This window comes from Gymnoscopelus microlampas (genome assembly GCF_963454915.1).
Source record: "Gymnoscopelus microlampas genome assembly, chromosome: 9".
Taxonomy (NCBI): domain Eukaryota; kingdom Metazoa; phylum Chordata; class Actinopteri; order Myctophiformes; family Myctophidae; genus Gymnoscopelus; species Gymnoscopelus microlampas.
Genome location: NC_139946.1, coordinates 31,134,568 through 31,157,856, shown reverse-complemented (window position 1 = coordinate 31,157,856; position 23,289 = coordinate 31,134,568). Strand labels below are relative to the sequence as shown.

The window sequence follows — 23,289 nt, the reverse complement described above, 5'->3', positions numbered from 1 at the left end:
CTTAAACGTGCGGCAGCATGCGCTGGGTTGGCAGGTTTGCACAGCCTGCGCCAGAAACAAGCAACCACCTTCATGAAAAAAAAAAAAACACCGAAATGGTCCGCAATGTTCCAGGGGTGTCCCCGCGCGTCCCAACACTCCACAGGGGGTCAGTGGACCATCAGGGGGTCCGCGGACCCCCTGTGGACCCCCTGAAACATAACAAATATTTTTTCTTCAAATTTTTCCCTTTTTCAAAAAAACTTTTCCACAGTTTCACTCCGCCGATTTGGGTCCCCCAATATACACACGGCCACGCTGGGCCCCGTGCGCGGCTGGGGTTGAGGGGGGCGTAGCCCCCCGAAACTCTAGTTATTTAATAAATGATCCATTAAGTAAAGCCTAATCTCTCAAGAACAGATCCATAGCTGAGTGAAAAACAGCAGAGGGCGCTGTTTTTCCTTTTTATTTGACGATGGGTTCCCAGATTGAGTAAAGCATGATAAAAGTGTCAAACTCCACCAGAATACTGCTGTTAAAAAAAATCCTGGGGGGGGGGGCAGCATGGTCAAGCCCCCTCCGGAAAAAAAACCCTCCTGTTATAGAACGGTCTGAGTTTGGCTGGTATGCTTGAGGTCGCTGCTCATTCTGAGAAAGGACGACGAGGAAGACGAAGAAGAGTACGTCATACCATGCGTCATACGTCATACCAGGAAGTAAGTCAGTGTATTATTTAATTTCATGAGCCACACGCCGGTGTGTTGATGTGTTGTTGTGTGTACACTGCGTACAGCTTCCTTTGAACAACATGAATGCAACAGAAAACGGAACGGGAGTTGATGCGATTACAGTGCATAATTTCAAAGAGAAGATTATGGAACAAGAAATACACTTCCATGTGATGAAGCTGAGCGGTGGGTTCTTCCTGTGGGTCGGTTCCAGTCCAGTCCTGTCCAACCTGGCGGTTTCAATGAGTTGCAAATACGTAAGTAAAACTCTCTGAATGATCAATAGTGGTGGGGAAAAAAGTACTCACGTTTTACTTAGGTAAAAGTATCAATGCTGCAATGTAGAATACTACAAGTACAAGTCCGGAATTCAAAATTTACTTGAGTAAAAGTACAAAAGTATTGGTATCAAAATGTACTTGAAGTATCAAAAGTAGAAAGTAGCCTACCCATTATGCAAAATGTCCCATTTCACAAGTTTTCAAATGTAGACAAATCTTTTGAAAATAGCAGATCTACAAGCTCACAATGTGTCGCACCAGCTTGTAGATCTGCTATTTTCAAATGGCCGAAATGTAAGAGCTGAAGTGGATAATTAATGTTTTGTAATAATAATCAAAATCTATGAAATAAATAGTAACTCAAGTTTTCAAATAATAGTGGAGTAAAAGTATTTGCCTCTGAGATGTAGTGGACTAGAAGTAAAAGTAAAACAAATTGTACTTAAGTACAGTACTTGAGTAAATGTACTTGTTACTTTACATCACTGGACTAATCAAACATGTTTGGAGATGAATCGCTTGAGACATATTTATATACTGGCAGTGGCCAATGTAGATTTAAAAAAGAGCAAGCTTTAAACTAAAGATTCTTAACGTTGTCTAGCAAATCACATTTTGATAACAAACCTTATTGTCTTCCTGTTTGCAGGACTCGATGCCATTATCCTCGTTACTCCTGGGGGAGCCATCTGACACTTCTCCAAACTCACTGGCACAGAGATTAGGTAAAGTGCAAAAGTCTTCATGTTTTGTGTAATGTAGTGAACCTGTGGGTCGGGGACCCCCAGAGGACAGTCAAATTGTCAATTAATGTAAGAAAGAGGCAAACAGTTTGCTATTCGACTATTTGAAAATCTACAAGCTCACAATGCCTGTGCATTATTTAAAACAAATCTTGAAATAAAGGGACAAAACATGTTCAGGTGTGGGTTAGGGACTAATGCATATTCATTTGGGGGTCCATGACATGACAATACTACTGGATTAAATAATTAAATCATTTCTACACAAGCCCAAAAAAACATGGCCTTGGCATACAAACATGTTACCAAAATGTAATACCGTCTTTTGTTTGCTTTGCAGCCAAGAAGACCATGAAGCAGGTGTTTGTGAGTTACAGCATTTCAGTGACAAATTCAAACCTTTCACTTCTGGTGGAGGAAAGGATCAAAAAAGAGATGGAGCTTCACCCAGAATTCTTCTAACCCTTTTAGGAATGTCTCTCTCCTCATGTTCTCAGTGTCTGGAAATTGTGAATTTATAGGTTGATTCCACTAGCCCCTTTATTTCTTAAAGATGAAGGTCGATTCCACTAGCCTCTTTATTTCTTACTTACTTGATTGATATGTTCTACAGTCATACACAGACACCAAATGATCACATCAAGTGTTCATTTATTGACATAATCAATAAATTAAGTGGTTTATTATCAAAACATGTATGCCTATGGCTTTTTGTACAAATGTGTTGTATTAAAAAATAACACTTAAAAATCAAAATTAGTGGTTTGAGTTACTTTGGGCTTTCACTTTTCTTTTCCACTCTCTCAAGTACTTAATTACTGAAGATATACAAACTAGCAAACTATACAAGGTGCTCCAAATATGTACCATGTGTTTCACGTCATGATAACAATGTGGAGGATGCATACTGTGCATTGAGCTTTGGCTCCAGGTTTTACTGGGGAAACAAATATGCGAAACTATCTGCTGTGCTTTGTATGTGTAAAAGAAAGTTGATTAAGTCCATAGATTATCAGTGAATGGCACAAATATGTACTGTACTTTTGCAGTGAGTCCTAAACATAGTACATGGTAAAGTGATCTTGTACAAATGTACGCTAGTAACATCTATAGTAGGTCAGTCCTAAAGCTGCTCTATTCTATTCTCCACAAAAAGTTTATTTCAAAACCTCTATAAATATTGTGCTTTCTGGCATGGCCCACCATTATTATGTCAGGCTAGAGTTACACATCCTATGAACAGGATTACAACCAATAACATTACCACAGAACGGAGAACAAGGAGTGAAAGGTGGACTGAAATATTATCCCGCTAAGTTAAGGAGGTAATTCAAGCAACAGAAATGTCTTTGTTAACAGGACAAAATAAATACTGGTTTTGTAAAAGAACACAACCTTCATGATAAAGCCATTTCAATGCTGAGATGTATCATAAGACATAGTAAGCTGTTCCGTATAGCGTCCATTCAACTCTCAGAATCATTTAGCATTAACCAGTCTCCCCAGACCGTCCACACAGTCTGCTAAGGTCTCCGGCTGTAAATCATATCAAAACAACCATCATACAACCCACACTGAGCAGATGTAATGCTTACAATTTAAAGAAGCCTTTACACTGACCTCACCTCTGAGAATAAAGTGCCAAATTGGACTTCTGGTACAGGGACCACAAATCATTAAAGATATACACAACACAAGTATGAATCCATTTGTGCCCTTTCATGCAATTCAGAGTGGTAGTGGTTAAGCCAATCCCTGGATTTCTAACATGTTGGCTGAAAAATCATAAAACACTTGATTGTGTCTTTGACATTTAGTGCAAAAGTACCCCTAAATTTATAGCATGTATAGAACACTGAAATCCTCACTAAGTCAAACTTCACACTGAAAATTCATAGAGCACATAATTGAAAGCCTGTCTGACTGTTCGTCAGTCTTTGCCTGTTAATTTGTATTCTCTGCTTTTGCTTGCAAATCATAAGTGTACATACAACTAATGCAGTGAAATCAATTCACTTGAGCACCATATTGAAAACCTTTAAGTCTATATCAAGAACACACATTCACTTGAGAGAAACTCAGCATAGTACAAGATTTTTGGGGCAGCTCCTGAATGTACCCTGAATCATAGTCTTAAATATGTTACCGCCATCACCACCTCATCCTGGCCCTTAACAAGTGTCCATCTGGGTCATTTAAATAATTCATTGGGTTTTGTTTTGGTTCTACCTTGAAAAGACTCCTCTGTTTTTTTCAGAGGCTTGTTGCCCCCGTACCACCTGACCAGTCTAATATCAGACCCCTTAACAAAAGACCACTGCTATGACGCTCGCACCCCGTTGGCTACAGCAGCACAGTTGCCAAGCACCTCTCCTCCAGTTGCTAGGGCATACGAGGCCGGCACCGCTGCCAGAGCGGTGGCCACCGCCACCGTGGCGCTGCCGGTAGCAGAGAGGTGTAGTGGCGTGTCGTGGACGCGGGAGTAGTCCCGGTCAGTCTTTGTAAGGAGGAGATGCTGCTCTCCGGGCCGGAGCAGGGTCTGGCGGGTGAAGATTTCTCCGTCTGCCAGGCTCTCCGGCAAAGGTTGACCCCTCATCTCAGGTAGCAACAGCAGACAGATGATGCACAGCAGGGTGCAGCAGGCGAAGATCACATGATGCAGGAAGTAGCCCTTCTGGTTATGGAGGTCCATGATGGGGGCTGTTAGCATGCCAAAGCCAGCACTGGCCAGCACCAGGCCCAGCCCCCCACCCCTGCACACACATTAAGAGGCAATGTCACTCACAGCAAGATGATAACCATAGTTCTAAATGCTGGAAATTCAAATATTGTGAAAAGCAGTGCACCTATGTTATAATTTTGCATATTCACAAACAACACAGCATACATATCGTTGGCACAGCTAAATCCACCCTGCTCCCACATTTCCCATAGTCAAGGCTGTAATGTCAGGAGTGAAAGAAGTCCAGGTTGGCTGGTACACTCAACCAAGCAAATACAAGGATACAATAGATCATCAATATACATTTAATTTCATATTGATTAGCAGGACGTTTTCCAGAGCATTGCAAGTAGTTTTGAATGCTAGACAATTACAATGTACATGCCGATATTACACAGAAGTACCAGGAGAACTGTCAGTACAGCATATACAAGTAATTTCCATATCATTAGATTAGATGAGAAAAGCAATACAAGTAATTTCCATATCATTAGATTAGATGAGAAAAGCAATTGATACTGTTGTTTAGATAAAAGTTGTCCCTTATTTGTTGCCCTGCCTTTAATGGATGATCTGACAAACAACAGAAGTTTCTAGCTGCAAAAGTCAACTGCACTTACCAATTCCACAAGTGTGCTTGCTTGTCTACATTGCCCCACAAGATGGAGCCAATTAGCAACTCTAAAACAAGAGCTGAGCTAGTACCATACCATCATACCCCCATATAAACTCTAAAATGAACATCTTTGCAATGCTTCCATATTGTTATAAAACTCAGAATATTTACTATATTTTTGCCTTTAATGAACTGGCCCCTCATTATTTGGCAGTACAAGTATAGTGCAATTATAGGGAAACTGCATGTGGGGCTAATGTTTCATTTGCAGCCATAACACTGAGCAGTGTTGTGTCTTTCTAACACAACTCATTGTGAGCTTGTAGATTGCTGGCAAAGAGATTTGGTAGAGGGAAAAGGGGGGGAACCATGTATAGACCCCTGGGGAACACTGGTCAACAAATATAGCTTGTAAGCGTACCTGATGACAGTAGGGGTGATCTCGGCACAGAAGAAAATGCTGAGGGTGCTGACAGCAGAAGAGGAGAACATTCCGATAATGGAGAATGCCACAGAGAATTTCCTGTTCAGAGTGTCTCTCAATACTACACAGACAAGGAAAACCAAATGTCAGTACATCACTATTAAATGGGATATGACACAATAGCATTTAATCATGGTACCTTGGGAACCATTTAAAAGGTGGTTATTATACAATTACCTGCATATATCAACTTCTCTGAATCTTTTACTTTTTAACCGCTTAAGCCCTATACATTGTGTGATGAATAGCTAAAATAGCTGCTCTAAAAGCACTGTGAGCTTGTGGATCTGCAATTTTCGCTCTTTAAAAACAAGTGTGCCTATAATGACATGCCTAAAATAAAATAAGGACGCCAGATTGAAAGTTGTTAAATATCTAACCCAGTCATTCAATTAGATATCACAACATCAGGCAAACTTTTACAATCATCAAAGATAGGTAACAAGCTCCCATACTCCCAACTGTACCTATGTCGTGGCGGAGGCTGTACTTCCCAATCACTGGATTCCATTAGTGAGCATTGAATGAGAGAAGATAAAGGAGGATGACATTAGAGAGCACAAATAAGGGGTTTTGAAGTAGAAGCAAAGGAAAATGAGAACAGCCATTAGGATAAACCTGAACTGTTCACAATGAAAGCCTGGAATAATGACCACATACAGCAGAGCTAGGTCAAGACAAGGGATGCTCCAGTTAAACTAAAGTTCATAGGCAATCCTTAACCACTTAACCCCTATATACTATATAGTTGAAAGGAGTCTCCCAGTGCTCTTTTCAAGGCCCCCTCCTGTAAAATGTTCATCCCAGGATATAGGGATGCCAGGGTTCATGTGGTTAGATATGTGTCTGTGTCTATGTGTGTGTACTATTCTGTGTCTATGTGTATGTGTGTGTACTATTTTGAAAATCATTTTAAAATAGTGGCAATCAGCCTCGAATCGGGAACACCCCTGCGATTGTATGGAGGGGCGATTCAGTCCCCAAATCTGGCCAATTAGCCTCTAGTGAGGGGACAGCTTTAATTAACTATTTACCCTATCATTTGTTGACTAGGGTTCATGCCATTCACTCTGATCTTGCACTTTGTAAGTAACTCTGGATAAGATTGTCTTCTAAATGCCGAAATGGTCAATTATAATTTTCCTTAGCATGCTGAACATCCACCTATCATCTTTTTCTTTAAGTGGTCACTCACAGTTGAGCAAGCCCAGCTGAAGTAAGGACGCCAGGGCAGTGATGATCATGAACGTGAGTAGGCCTCCACGACGGCCCATCAACCCCACCGCTGGGCACAGTGCCAGGCAGGTGGCCACAGCGATACCGGCCATGGTGAAATAGTCGGTGTGGCACATGGCGGTGGGCTGGGCCTCAGGGTCCATCATACTGCGGGCAAAGCAGTGGTGAATCCCGTACCCTGTCAGACTGCGCGCACACACACACACACACACACACACACACACACAAGAAAGCATGAAAAACTGTCATCTCAGGCGTCAGTGTCATCAGTGGAATGCGTACTAGAGATAAACCTACCTTTATTTTTCTCTAGGGGAGGCCAGCTCATGTGTAATTCATTCATAGCCACTTAACATAACGGATGTTCATTAGCAAAAAGGACTGTGTTCAGTCACAAACACACACATACTGTATTATTATTATACAAACACACACTTACGAGTTGACACAGAGCACCACAATGTTCTTCCATAGGTTCCTGGTGCTCATCATCTTCACAATGCAGGTCCTCTTGGGTTTCTTATGCAGTTCCTGCTCCAGTTCTGATGACAAAACACATGAAGCGCAGACACACACTGAGACTTTTTTCCTTGGATGAATTCTCACACCTTCAGCACACAGTAAGGAAAGCATTACAGGAATTTGGGAAGGTAGCTAGAGCCCCACTGTGCAACATCAGTGATTTCCAAATCACTAATATTGGTTACAGTGTTGACATCCTAGACATCCTAGCAGGAGAAAACAATACCTCACACAATCACAGTGGGGGCTGAGGCTGGCGGCAGAGAGGCGACATACTATGAGGGGGGAAACATACGCACATAAATAAATAAGCAGCGCAAATAAATATCAGCTAGCGGCTTTTGTGATGACAGGCTTTTTACAAGTCGACTTTTGACATGAGCCTTGGCTCATTGACCACTGGGGATAAATTGCTTGTGATGCTTGTGACAAATGTCATTCGTGTCTTATGCTTGGTTGGGGATGAAAGAGGGGGAAACGATGATAAAGCATACATTTTATCCACAACCTGTAAGTACTTATTAAGCTATCATCTGTTCTGGCGACTGTGTTAGTACTGCTTCCTATTGCAAACAATTTCACTGTATGAACCTGTGAGTGTAGCAACTGAACTTTTGGATGTGTAGACGAACACGGAACATTCATTAACATTAGATCATGACTGATTCTGTCAGCAAGGTGCAAGAGGGAGATTGAAAGAATCAATGAAGTTGCGTTGTTGTGCCTGTCTTGCGCTTTACGCACTGTGGGCTCTACTGTTGGACAGGGAAATGACATCTGTGGGATGTTATGGTGCTGTGCCTCGCACTGTAATAAGTCTTCCCTGTTGTTGACATGATGACAGCGGACAAGCATAAACAAGCTGGTGGATTTGGAATTCACAGAATGGGAAGAAGAGACACAAATTAAAATATTTCACCCGGCCAATACCGAGCCGCTATTAATTAATGATGTAAATTTCTATGACCCATATCTGCCTGCCCCATGGATATCCGGGGCATCCGTGGATATGACCGCATTCCGCGCATCTCTATTCTTAATGGTGAGGATGTCTGATCCAGAATCCTTCCTCACCTGTCATAACTCCACTGGGCTCGGTTGTCATGTCGACCCGGTTCTTCCGGGCGATGCACAGCATCATGGCCTTTGACCTGCTGTAGTGCTGGGTGGCCAGCAGCCAGCGTAGGGACTCTGGAAAAATCCTGAAGAGAGACAGAGGTCAAGAGAGCAAAGAAAGACACCAGAAGGAAGATGAGAACAGAATATGTTAAGTGCGAGAAGGGGAAACAGACAGAAAGGGAAAAAAGACATGAAGACAATGGAAGAAAGAGAGTATTGTGCGTTGGTCTAAACACAGCGTGCTGTGTACTGCGTGCCACTGCGTAGTACAAATGTGTACTGTACAAGCCGTGGCCTGGTCCTGACAGCAACGACTACTAAACTGGCTTAGTAGAGTCCCTCAGGAGGCGGCACTCACCAGACGTAAGGCAGCATCAGAACGAAGGGGCTGATTATGACGATCTGGAGGACCTGCCAATCGTCCCGGTCCGGCCAATGGCGACACAGAGACGCCACACCTGGCATCAAGAGCTGCCCGCCCACCATCACAAAACTGGACACCATTGTCATGGAGAAGCGCCAGCCTGGCAAACACAGCTCGATCCCTACAGCGACACAGGGAGAAAGAGGGAGAGAGTGAAAACCATGAGGTTTGAACAAGAGACAGAGAGAGAAAGAAAGACAAATAGAGAAGAGTTAAACCTTGGGGTTGGTTCAAATTCACAAGCTTAGCCTAAATTGGACATAGGGCAAAAACAAGTACACTGTGCGGTGTGTGTGTGTGTGTGTGTGTGTGTGTGTGTGTGTGTGTGTGTGTGTGTGTGTGTGTGTGTGTGTGTGTGTGTGTGTGTGTGTGTGTGTGTGTGTGTGTGTTGTCAAACGAAACAACAACCCCAGTGGTTTGGAGGAATGTGATGAGATGTGTCTGTTTAATGGTGAGGCCAACATCTAATTTCCTCCATAAATAATTAAGCACCTCTCCGTTGCTTAACATTCCCCTGAAAAGACGGGGCCGCATGGACTTTGCACAAACTATTTGTCACAAGGTTCACAGGGTTCGGACAGTCTGTGAAAGTTTCACAGTGTGCCCTGGCTTAATTTCTCCGCCTGGCCTCCTGTCTCCTCCTCTCCCTGCTGCCAGCAAGTTGGTACAGTCCAGATGGCCCGGTGCAGATGGCAAGGTCTTTAGAAGGTGACCAATGGAGAAGGTAGGTGGGGGGTTTTCGGTTTACTCGCTAAACGGGGCTTGTACTGTCACTTCGTGTTGTGGAGACTAGAGAAATGAGAGAGCTAGCGCCAGGATTGGGTTGGGAGGGGCTGGGGAATATCCTACAGGAAAGTAAGGAGAGGAGCAGAATACAAATGAGAAAAAGCCGAGAACTCCCTCCATTCATCAGTTTGTGGAATGACGGTGGAATGATAATGAAGCCAACGAGGAGAGAGAGAGAGAGAGAGAGAGAGAGAGAGAGAGATGCATGCAGAGACAAGGATAGAAAGAGAGAGGCTACGCTACAGCTGTGGTATCAAAGTAAATGCCATCTGGGACTGTCACTGCTACAGTACCTAAAAGAGAGAGACGGATAGAAATTGCTTTGGCGCAGCAGAGGGTAAGAGGTCCACTGAAGCAGTGGCTGAGAACAGGAGGATGAGAAGGTAAAATGAATAAAAAAAACCTGAAGGCATGAGTATGATTCCCTTCCCCCCTTATCCCTGGTGTAATGTACAGTAGAGCGTTGTACAGCTCCCTGCAAATCCTCCCCCCAGGATCCCAAACAGAAGGAAATTAAACTGACCCCCCAGTTTGACTCATCCTTAAGTCTCTTCTGTCTCTGTCTGCAGTGTGAGTGTGAGTGTGAGTGTGAGTGTGTGTGTGTACTACATGTGTCTGTTTTGCCAGCCAGCACTGTGTGTACATCTGTTCCCAAGCCTCCAGTCGACAGACATGACATAGACAGATCCCAGTGGAAGACCCTAGCAGAATAGAAATCAGCCTCTGCTGGTTTCTTAACACAATATAAACATATCAAAAGAAGGAATTAAAAAAATCCCAAAAAGGTAGCACATCCAAAATTTCAAATAAATGCAGGACAAAGTACTCACATTTCCACTTTTTTATTGGCACACACCAATAAATGAACGCTGCGTTCAGCGTTTCATTTTCATTTCATTCAGCTGCTGAATGAAAATTAAATGTGAATTCGGCGACCGGGATGGTTTACCAGGCTACATGAACCCCAGCATCCCTATTCTGACGTGAACATTTGGCAAAAAATTGCAGATCTACAGATTTCAGATCAACAGAGCGAACATTCAGCGAAAATAGCAGATCTCTGTCTATCTTGTAGATTGGCTTTTTCGGCAAGGAGATTTTGTGTAGAGGGAAAAGAGGAAGAGACCAAGTATGGACCTCTGGTGGACCCTGATCAACAAAGTACATTGGGTTTAAGTGGTTAAACTAACGCTAAAGTATTCCCCGGACCTTTTTGGTGATGGTGATCTTGTACTTTTAGATGTTCTGGATAAGAAGTTAGAACATCAGCTAAATGCCAAAATGTTCAATTGTTTTATGTGCAGTACTTTACGTATGAGACAGCATCAACCAGCTTGTTATGAAAACCACCCAACCTCCTTGACAAAGAAAGATAATAATTGCCAAACCTTGGCAATGGCAAGAAATCCCAAACCAAACCCCCTGGAAAAAACAAAAACAAAGCCCCACGCCAAGCCCTCTAGGAAGGTGTCTACTGGGACAGCCACATCCTCTCCTAGAGTACACACACACACACACACACACACACACACACACACACACACACACACACACACACACACACACACACACACACACACACACACACACACACACACACACACACACACACACACACACACACACACACACACACACACACACACACACACACACACACACACACACGGGGGCAAGGGGGCCTTTTGTTGCAGCTGAGTGGGAGAGAATGGCTCCTCTCTTGTGTTGATTATCTCACTGCCCCCCTTCACCTCCACCAACTCCTCTGCCCTCCCTGTGGGCTGACCCCCCTCCTCCCACCCCGTCTCCTGCCTGCACTCCCCCGCTGAAGTGGCTCTCAGTACCCTCCCTCCCTCTCTCTCGCTCTCTTTCTCTCCCATAAGCCTCCATCCCCATCCCCCCAAAGCCAACGTGCCCACGACACATCTCTCCCCTCCTACTCCTCCCTTCTCTCTATCCCTCTTGTTCTTTTCTGTCAAGAAGCACCTTCTCTGCCGTCATGTTAGAGTGCAAGTGAACAGTAGCGGGTGACGGGAAAGATGGGGGGACCACCGAGAAGAAAACAGAAAAAACAAAAACAATGGGCTGAGAAAGAGTGACACTGAGAGGAATGTATCCATTTGGCCAAATCAATCTGTCATAACAAAGGGCTGAGACACACACACACACACACACACACACACACACACACACACACACACACACACACACACACACACACACACACACACACACACACACACACACACACACACACACACACACACACACACACACACACACACACACACACACACACACAAAAAGGCCTGTATTCAAACATTTCCTTGAGCAAAAGTACAATTGTGAGCTATTTTCGAATAGCCAAAGTACAAATTAGTGCTTGAGTGCTTAATATATATCTCCAAAGTAACTAGTAACTGAAGCTGTCAAATCATTGTAGTGGAGTTAAAAGTACAATATTTGCCGAGCGGAGTAGAAGTATAAAGTATTGAAAAGTGGACACACTCAAGTAAAGTCGAAGTACCTCAAAATTGTACTTAAGTACAGTACTTGAGTAAATGTAGTTAGTTACTTTCCACCACTGCCACCATCTCAGCGTGTGTGCCAAATGCTCTCTGGGTAACCTTGCCTGGGGATTAGAGTGGGAGCGCGTGCACGTTGCATACACTATGCGTATGCGTGTGTGTGTGTGTGTGTGTGTGTGTGTGTGTTCCGAGGCGACAGGAGGAGCTGGCGTGATAACAGCTGCCGTCGGGGATGATATACACTGTACCCCTCCTCTGGGTTTGAAGATAGAGCTGCAGGGGGGGGGGGGGGCAGATGGAGGGGAGGACAGGACGTGGGATGATAGTTCTGTTTCCCAGCTGAGTCAGCATGAGCCATCCCCAACCACACACACGTTTGTAATACTTACTATACTTGTGAGGACATAAACATATAAACACGATTTATGAATGCCGTTTTAAATGTTTTCACCAATTTTAACCCTAAAGCCAAAAATTGCCGATCTACAAGCTCACTTCATACTAACCATGATACTGATATGATACGACCATGATACAGACATGATACTGACCATGATACTGACCATGATACGAACATGATACTGACCATCATACTAACATGATACTAACATGATACTGACCATCATACTAACATGATACTAACATGATACTGACCATGATACTGACATGATACTGACCATGATACTAACATGATACTGACCATGATACTAACATGATACTGACCATGATACTAACATGATACTAACATGATACTGACCATGATACTAACATGATACTGACCATGATACTGACATGATACTGACCATGATACTAACATGATACTGACCATGATACTAACATGATACTGACCATGATACTGACCATGATACTAACATGATACTGACCATGATACTAACATGATACTGACCATGATACTGACGTGATACTAACCATGATACTAACATGATACTGACCATGTTACTAACATGATACTGACATGATACTGACCATGATACTAACATGATACTGACCATGATACTAACATGATACTGACCATGATACTAACATGATACTGACATGATACTAACATGATACTGACCATGATACTAACATGATACTGACCATTATACTAACATGTCAGTACCATGCACGGTATCATGCACGACACCGGCACGCAACTATGAATATATCAGGTATAACTATAAACTTAACCCCTAAATGTAACCTTTTAAATGTATAATCCGAATCTTAAACCTAATCTTTTCCTAAGTGTAGTCCTAACACTAAAAATCTTTTATAACCAGAAAACAATCACTTCTCCAGTGAGGACCAGGAAGATTGTCCACACAATGTCTGTTTCTCACATTATTGTACTAGTAGGGACATTTGGACCTCACTAGTAATACAAGCACGCACACACACACACACACACACACACACACACACACACACACACACACACTCCCTGCATGTTTGTGCGATTACCTAATAATCTCTGAGGAGAATAGGAAACAGGAGACATGACCCCTGCACCGCAGAGAGAAGAGACCAATTCCCATTGGGGCCTTGCCACTAAACCCTGTGACCCACAGAGAGTCAGGTTTTACCTCCATCATGCACCGTTCTCCACCCAAACTAAAATAACACAAAAATCTGTTCAGATGATGGTTTTCAGCATGGATAGTGTTCTGATCCCACCCGGGGACCTCCGGGGGTAAAACATTTGAAAATGTTTTTAACAATACAAATCTTGTATGGGGGATCCCCGACACAAAATATTTTATGATGGGGGTCCGTGGCCAAATATATATATTAATTTGGGGGTCCTTGGCATGAAATCGTTTGGGAACCACTGCTATACACTATCCCAGTGATTCTCAACCTTTTCAGGCCACGACCCTCCAAAATTATCATATTTGAACTGGGGACCCCCTAGCCTGGTTCCAGATGAATCTGCCATTGCAAAAAAAAAGTGTCTGGCTACGCAAGGCTACCACCCTGACAAGCACTTGGAATTGTAGGAGCTGAGGCATTACATTTAGTTTGACTCGGTTCCACAGATAAATATTGTGAAAATAGATGATCTATAAGCTTGTAGCTTGTGAGCTTGTAGATCAGCTATTCTCAAAATCTTTGCCTCCGTCCTATATTTTTTAACAATTTGGCCAGTGTTTGACCAGTTTTTATAGTATAGTTGTTGATTACTTTTTATGCAGTAATGGTCTTTTTTCCATTTCATTTATTTTTTCTCTTTCTTTCTTTAGGTATTAAAAGTCCTTAAATTGTCACTTTACTGTCATCTGGGGACCCCCCCAAAATCATGTGGGGACCCCCCAAAATCATGTGGGGACCCCCCTGGGGGTCCCGGCCTACAGGTTGAGAACCACTGCTCTACACTATCCAAGCTGAAACGTATGAGCACAGTGCACGGACGGAATGGCAATAGGCTTACATTACATGCTGGATCAATGTATTGGATTCTCTCTAATGAGAAAAGTAAAACAGAAATATCTTATCTCTTGTTATTTTCGCCCATTCTTCCCTCTGTGGCATTTTCTGCAACTAACCAACCAACTGCATGCTTCCAATGTACACCGGCACATGCATGCCCAGTGTACATGAATGATCATGTGACATGCACAGCACGTGCGTGCCCTTTGTATGTGAAATTGAATGTTTATATGATATGCCAAGAATGTGCATGCCCAGTGTACATGAATGATCATGTCATATGCGCGTTCTGCCTCGCCTTGTAGCATGGACAGATATAATTCCAGAAAAGGTACTAAAACACTTGTGTACAGTAGACAGTTATGATGGTTTTCAATTTTAAATGGATGTAGTCGAAGCAGGAAATCATAAAGTGGCTTCTGAATTAAGTAAATAAGTTTGCACAACAGCGAAATACACACAAACATCCACACATAAATAAACGGCATCTCATTTAGAATGGTAAACAAGCGCTGGTCATCTCCAGTGGAGTTAATTTGCCACACAGTGTGCAGCAGTGAGATAACAGAACGAGAGAGATTTTATATAAGTCTCGAAAGAATGAGCGAGAGAAGCAATGAGTGCATTTGGAAATACAAGCAGAAAGGGAGAGAGAGGGAGATGGGAGAGAAGACGGGAAGGGGGTAATAGTAGGGGAAAAGAAGACCTGAGAGAAGGACAAGTGAATAGCAAAAGTGCGTGGGCGCACACTCACACACACTTTTATAGACAACTGGCCTCCTGCAGAGCCATGCTGTAAGAAACATTTAGTGGCAGTGCCATGTGTAAAAGTGTGCTAGGAATATTACAAGGCCAACATGCACACACTCGTGATACATTGGCGGCATACACACACATTGACACAGCCTTTGCTATAAAAAGAAAGGCATTCACTGTGCAAGCTAGTAACAGCTTTTAGCTTTCTAAAACCAACAGGTAGGCTACAACATCTGCAGCAGTACAGAACACGCCGTTTTACCAAGGCAAAATCACCCTTATAGAGACATAAAACCAACTGCTGTGCAATTCTCCAATAAGACAACCCCACAGAAATACAATCAACACAGCAGCAGCGCATAACAGCAATAATTCAACAGAAGCCCAATTATACACAGGCCTATTATTCCTACCTTCAGAGGCTTTTCTTCCTTGTTTTTCTGACAGAGATGTCCTTAATGAGGCTGGAAATCCAATTTGCGCAGAAAATTACTTTCAATGGACATCAGAGACAGGTGATTCAGTCTGTTTTGCTCCATTGTGAATCTCAGTCTATTTTTAACTAGTCCAATTCTTTCTCCGTTTTTTTTTCAGCCATTGTGCTTTTCGTTTTTTTCATATTCTTTTCCTGGCTTTTTGAAGCTATGCTGTCCAGTAACAGGTGAGATAACATTGCTGTCCGCCAGATATTGACCGCCGGTGGCCACATGATCATCTATCTACCCAATCAGCAGCTTCATTTTTGTTTGTTATGGGCCACGATTTTGTTTTTCTCTAAAGTAAACTTAGATTATTGTGGCCAATCCGGGGGCTAAACTGCAGCCTAGGGCAGCCCGAGCATTAATCCGCATCTGCTTGACACTCACACACATGCGCGCACACACACACGCACACACACACACACACACACACACACACACACACACACACACACACACACACACACACACACACACACACACACACACACACACACACACACACACAGGGGTATTGGGATCGAGGTGGGGAATAATTTCAACTACTGGTTTGTGATTCCCAGTACAGATCTTATTATCATACAGGAGGCTGACCACCCAAGGCAATCAATATGCTTCTTAATGAACACACACAACTCCTTTGGAGTCTATTCAACAGGGCCATGCTGGTTCATATGGTCATGACCCTTAACCTGATGAGGAGATCAACAGACTGAAAAGCAAGCTCTACAGGATTCTGAACATTATGGCCACTTTGACCAGAAAAAATGGCTCTAGGGTTGTGGTTGTGATATTTCCAATATAGACAGACCCACTGTCCCTCCCACTGTCCACTTGTATTAACCTGCCCACAGCAACATGTAGCAACTAAGGTATTGTAATCAGTCCTTTCAGTTTGTGTGTATGTTTGTACATTTTTGTTAGCAGATAACTCGCAACAGATGCACAGATTTTCATGAAGCTTGGCTAGAATAATCAGTAGGCTGCCTGGAAGAAACAGAAACAACTAACTATTAGGTTGAAAGGTTCAGAGGTAAAGGGCACAAACAAGAGATGTTGGTGTGGGTAGGATTGCAGCCAATTTGTTTAATTGTCTCCGGCACTCTCCGCCAGGCCGAAGATGTGGCCAAGACTATGTTTTGGCTCCTGTCCGTCCATCCGTCCGTCCGGCCGTGTACAGCTAATCTCCGGCACCGTTGGACCAATCGGCGTGAAACTGTGCACACACACTCCCTACAGGCCAGAGCAGAACCTCTGCCCCACATTTTCACATTGGCCAGTTATAGCGCCACCAGCTGGCCGATCTTTGCAAAACATTTTTTTTATATTACTCCTACAGATTTTGTCCAAACATCACACAAATCAGCACACATTATCTCTATAGTCATGTCATCAAGACGGACAGGTCAAAAATGTTCATATTTCATCATGATTGGCTAAGATTGACTTGTACTATCTGGCCTGGTGGAGACTCATTCACCAGGCCAGACTCACTCGAGGAGCACATTTTTCTAGTTCCATATGTTTTATTCACCATCAGCTGTGTGACAAACACTTATATTTCCCTGCCGATTTACAGTGTACTGTAACTGTATCATGTCTTTCATCTGTGGACTGGAAGCTTTGAGCATGTTCCCATTATAGGGTGTATGGCTCAATATGTCCCATACTGTAAATAGGACAGCATGGCTTTACTGTCTGTTGTTGCCTGTCACAGTATGAGCTTCAAAGTGAGTTGACCCAGTCATTCTACTGCACACTCCCTCCGCTCAGAGGAAAACCATGTGATGGACACATCAAAGGAACAAGCATATAGCATGGTCTCTAACATGCATGCACAGATGACACTATACACATGCAAATATGTTTCTCTACGTCTGACAAAGAGTACACATTTTTCAAAACGGAATTCGTTTTTGCGTGTATATCTGTGTGTATGAATGTGTACATTTTCAAATCTTTGTGTGAGCCAACAAGAGAAAAAAATAGATGAAAAGAAAGAAATGAGAGCAAGAAAGCTATATAGAATGAGCAGGTGAGGGAGAGAAAGATAGAGAAGACAAGAGAGAGAGAGAGCTTGTGTTAAAGCCGAGTGAAGCCTGTAAAATGCTGATGCAGTCTGAACGCAATCGAGCGAAAAAACGGCTAGCAAAACTATTTCCCCCCTCAAGTACCACCAGTGGAAATGAAATGGAACGGCTTTGTCAGCTTCCCCTCGGAGGAAGGGAAGCAATGACCACACATGCACACACACACACACAAACATTACAGACAGACAGACTAGGACTTTAACACACATAAACATGTGCAAAATACGGCTGGCTCCAGACATGCCTGTGTTATGAAACAAATGTTTTCTGAACACATGATTGCTTCATGGCTACCACCACTCACGCAGTCTCAGAGCATCAACTTCAACATACGCACACATTACATACAGAGACATGAACCTGAACATTCCTAACATCTGACTGTCTTGCCATGGGTATTGTCTGCTTCCTAATAACAGTGCCAAAGAAATAAATTCCCATGTTTGAACCTCATACTTGGCAATGAAATGAAATATTTGGATTTCATGGCAGACATCACACTTACACATTTACACTAACATTTGTACTTTCTCTGCCGCTGCCTGGGGATAACTTCAACTCTCTCATCTCTCGCCAGATAAGAGGCATTCATTTGGTTTGGTTTTGGTTTTTCTCTTCCCAGCAGAGATTTACTGTATCAGGAGACCCCCTGCTGGGATGAACAAAAGAGCCCCCCTCCACCCAACCACAAATTCTGCCCCTGGCCTGCACATATTGTATGACTAATCTCTCGGCATGGTGAAAGCGAGGGTTCCTAAAGATGAGGCCAGCGGAGGAGGAGGGAACAGAGAGAGATGGGGAGAGTGGACTACCTTCCAGGCAGAGCTTGGGGGATGAAAAATAAAGGGAAGAACTTTTGAGACGGAAATGTGCACACCAACAGCTTGTTGGAGTGTCACTATATGAACCCCAATCGCCTGGCCAAACCTAACTTTGCCCTGTCTCTTCCGGTCCTCACTGATTAGATCGGTGACAACACAATGCTAGTGCTAGTGGAGGCATGGGGGTGGGAGTGGGGTTTCGGGGGTGGCTGCCTGACGCTGTGACAACAAAAGGACAGGGCAGCGGGGACAATACTGTCACCACAGCACTAACAACACTGACACAGAGAGAGCAAGAGTGGGCTGCCTGGGGACAACCCCACAGGGCAAAGAGATGCAGGAGAGTTAGAGACAAAGCAGAGAGATTTACAGAGGAGAAAATGGACAAATAAAGGGATAACATTTACAACAGGGAGCGTGGGAAAGAACAGGCTGTAGGGGAGAGCGTGTGCGACAGCCAAACAGGGATTTCAGTTGCGAGGAGAACAGCCGTGTGTATACAAGGACATGTCTACTTACTGAGCACGTAGAGGGAGAGGGTGACTCCTGCGAGGCAGAAGCCCTCGAAGAAACGCAAGGTGCTGAACGTGGTGATGTTGTCGGAGAAGGCCACACTCAGACCAAACACCAGCACAAACAGCGCTGACAGCATCATGACCGGGTGCCGGCCAAACCTGAGCAGGGACAGAGAAAGAGGTTGTGTGGGGTTGGTGAGGGGTTAAACAATGGAAGATATCTTGTTAAACAAAAGGAGATGACGCGTTTGCTGAAGTGGAAATGACCAGGTCATTTATTATCGTTTCCTTCACATTCTTTGCATTTCCTGGTTTCGGGGGCAGTAGGTCACTGGGTCACGTCACAGCTGTCGCCTCACTAGCTTGCACTTTTCTTTACATCGTTTCCATAGCTACTGATCCCACCACATCAACATATCATGGCTCTTTCTCACAAATCAGCAGCTCAATTATAAAAACCAACGTAGGCCCAGGAATGTATTCTACTTAAATGTGTCTACATATAAACATTATAATAACAATTATTATTTAATCCCTACTCCTTTGGGGTATTTTTGTCACTGTACATTTGTGAAATTTGTCCTCCGCATTTGACCCATCTTAACTATTAGGAGCAGTGAGCGCTATTAGAATGTGTGTCTGTATACACATTTCCCTGGCCACATTAGCCAGCTGGGGGAACAGTACGGCATAGGAAACGCAATACCACTCATGCTGTTCCGATTCTCCAGCTGATCTCCTGCTCCGTCCTCTTGTCTCGTGAACAAGACCCCCAGATACTCAAACTACTTGGGTTAAGGACTCATTTCCCTACCTGGAGTGGATAATCCACCGGTTTCCTGCTGAGAACCATGGCCTCAGATTTAGAGATGCCAATCATCATCAGAGCTGCTTCACAGCAGTGGCGACCAGGGGACCTTTGGTCCCCCCCATTGTTTCAATGATTAAAGTAATTTGAATTGTTATTACACCTATGGCCGACTGGCCACATCTATTAGATTCATTATGGTAACGGGCCTGGATGGCTGGATCCAATCAATAACAACTAACGTGTTTATCAAATAGGCTGCACTCAGCCATGTCTGGGTGAATTTACGTATGCGAGTTGTTTTTGTTCTATCCTGTAGTTGTAACTATGCTTTGATATCACGTGGGCTACTACAGTAGCCCACGTGATGTCAAAGCATTGATCTTTCTGACACAAGTTTTGAGTAGCCATGATAACATAGGCTACAAGTCATAGAGGTACAGAGAGAGAGCTAGAGATACAGTAAGAGGGAGAGATATAGAGAAAGATACAGTATTAGTTCTGAGTCTTTTAAACTCAGCCAAATGACTTAATTTACAATTTAATTGTTCAAAAATAATTGTAACACGAAATGTTGTTTACGACTCAGCTGAATGGTTCATTCTGCACAGAAACGTCTCCTTTTTCCCCCTCTCTACTACACCCCCCCCCCCCCCCCCCCCTCACACACACACACACACACACACACATTTGTTCTGGCACCCCTGCTTCACACTCAACTGCGAAGTGCGAACTGATCCAGTGAGAGCTGGAGGTCACAGAGACTGATGATGCCATCAGGACCACATAATCTGGGAAAAGCGGTGATGCAATCCTCAGCTCACTGAACTGTAAACTCTCTCCTCCACAACTGTGCCTCGAGATCCTGTCCATGAATATCCCACACAGGATAGGTGACAAAGCACAGCACTGGTGGAGGCGAACCCCCACCGAGAACGAGTCCGACTTTACACAGCTCTTTGGCCGTACAGAGGGGCCATCTTTGGCCGTAGTAGGGCCATCCCTCACCCCATACTCCCGCAGCACCTCCCACAGGGGCAGTGCATTCAAAGTAATGTTAATCTATGTATTCCATTAAAGTATCAAATGTTATTTTCTCATTGACTTTGTTAATAAATATGGGTATGTGATAAATCCAACCAAGGACCAACTGGTGCAGCTGTGTCCTAGGTTGCGACAAAGCTTGTGGGAAAGATTGGGAATATACCGGTACAATTATGTATTATAAATACATATACACTGTATCAGGGAACTGAATTTGACGGAAACTTGAGTCTGAAATTTGCAGAGGGCACTACTCAGGTACAGCCATACACACACACAATTAAAAGGGGGGACGTAGCATACCAGTCAGCCATGACACCCATCACTAGGTAGCCAAAAATGGAGCCCACCAACAATGAGAACTTGGCGATGTGCACCTTCCAGGCAGAGTCACACACCAGATTCCACTGTAAGAGAGACAAAGACAGAGCAACAGACACACAGAGGAAGGAAAGATCAAAATTCACCAACATTAAGTAAGAGTTTCTTTTGTAGAAACCGGGCACAGGCCTACTTCAATTCCAGGTCAATATTAAAGTATACACACACGGAGAAGACTACAAGAGAAAACAACTCCTGAAAGAAATCTCGGACGTTCTTGCTACTTTGATAATTCATGAAGGCAGAGTGTGCAAACATGCTCGACTCACTTGTGAAATATTCACAATGTACATGATGAGGGAAAGGAGGAGAGAATGAGAGCAAGCAGAATGTGTATGCGTGTTGTTATGTGTGATCATGGCCGAGTATGTCTGTCATGAAATCAATAGTTTGTCGCTCTTTCCTCACAGCCCATGGGTCAGTGCACAGAGTACCGCAGCGCTCCATCAAGGACATGCGTGTGTGTGTGTGAGTGTGTACTTGTGAGGGCCAAATGTCCCTGTGTGTGCACTTGTATTACTACACTTGTGTGCGCACAGAAAAGGATTCCAGATCCCTGATGCAGCTGTTGTGCGTGTGTGTGAAATAGTATCATTGTTCAACCATGACTTACAGTACACCCCACTGTGCACCCAACTGTGTACTAGAACATAGAGAGAGTGAGGGGAGAGAGAAGAGAGAGAGTGTGACAGAGAAAGGGGGAGCATGCTTATTGGTTATGATCGATCTGTTTTAGTGGTGGAAAGGCCTCTGGTAAAAAGTGATGGATTTATCCATGGGCTGTGTAGACCAGCTTTATCCTTTCTGAGAAAAACAGATACCTGGCGCAGTACAGACGTCACTCTACTTGTGCACTGCCACTGACTGAGCGCACACACACACACACACACACACACACACACACACACACACACACACACACACACACACACACACACACACACACACACACACACACACACACACACACACACACTACATTGATGCATGCCGGGGGGGGGGGGGGGGGGGGGGGGAGAGATCTACAGCTCTCAAAGTTCTAGTTAGCTAAGCACTGCACACATGCCTGCACTGTCAGCAACCACGGACAAATACACACAGTCTAGTACTTCTTATAATGAGGTCAGTGCTTAACTGCCAGTGTGTTTCTGTTAGGGTCCAACTGTCCGACACAGCAGAGAGCAGACTTAGACAAATGCACACACACGCAAAAGTGGGGAGATGACTAAGGTGATGATGATGATGAGTTAGATCACTGGTTCTCAAAGTGGGGTCCAGGTACCCCCCTGGGGTCCTTGAGGGGGTTCCCAGCTAAATGACTGATAGTTAAGAACCAAATGTACCCTTACAGGTTTGTAACTCTAGGAGTGTACAAATGGAACCAAGTGGACATGGCTCCATTTGTACACTCTGAGAGTTAAATTAACACTGAGGATTTGGTCCCAGAGATAAAAATCTAATCAAATGGAGGTCCATGCGTGGCCTAATGCAGTGGTTCTCAAAGTGGGGTCTGGGTTCCTTGAGGGGGTTCCAAATGGACCATTACAGGTCTGTAACTCTGTAACGGTACAAATGGAAAGAAATGGATCCATAATTTCTACACTCTCAGAGTTATGGGGTCCTTGAAATGAAAAGGTTTGAGAACCACTGGCCTAATGCATACGCTCCTTGAAATGAAAAGGGTTGAGAATCACTGAGTTAGATGAAACACTCTGGGAGATGTAGGCCTATTTGGTGCACACTCGTTACCTTGGTAACCACATTCTGACTAAGTCCCATCTGCGACAAGGCCACATG

The 23,289-nt window shown here is 43.9% G+C and overlaps 2 protein-coding genes across 2 annotated transcripts in view; one reads left to right on the top strand and one right to left on the bottom strand.

Moving 5' to 3' along the window:
- The first annotated feature begins 694 nt into the window (after positions 1-694).
- Positions 695-2,487, top strand: psmg4 (proteasome (prosome, macropain) assembly chaperone 4). The gene is made up of 3 exons (XM_084065860.1): positions 695-964; positions 1,638-1,713; positions 2,072-2,487. Exons 1-3 carry the CDS (start codon positions 788-790, stop codon positions 2,191-2,193), a joined length of 375 nt encoding a protein of 124 aa, XP_083921986.1. The 5' UTR covers positions 695-787; the 3' UTR covers positions 2,194-2,487.
- A 105-nt stretch (positions 2,488-2,592) lies between these two features.
- Positions 2,593-23,289, bottom strand: part of slc22a23 (solute carrier family 22 member 23) — a 22,009-nt gene continuing 1,312 nt past the window's right edge. Inside the window, exons 2-10 of the mRNA XM_084065859.1 lie at positions 21,415-21,518; positions 19,264-19,418; positions 8,789-8,975; positions 8,386-8,513; positions 7,229-7,331; positions 6,749-6,975; positions 6,021-6,053; positions 5,491-5,614; positions 2,593-4,484 (exon numbers count right to left, since the gene is read on the bottom strand). Coding sequence (XP_083921985.1) covers positions 4,052-4,484; positions 5,491-5,614; positions 6,021-6,053; positions 6,749-6,975; positions 7,229-7,331; positions 8,386-8,513; positions 8,789-8,975; positions 19,264-19,418; positions 21,415-21,518 — 1,494 coding nt within the window. The 3' untranslated portion in view covers positions 2,593-4,051. The remainder of the gene's footprint in view (positions 4,485-5,490; positions 5,615-6,020; positions 6,054-6,748; positions 6,976-7,228; positions 7,332-8,385; positions 8,514-8,788; positions 8,976-19,263; positions 19,419-21,414; positions 21,519-23,289) is intronic.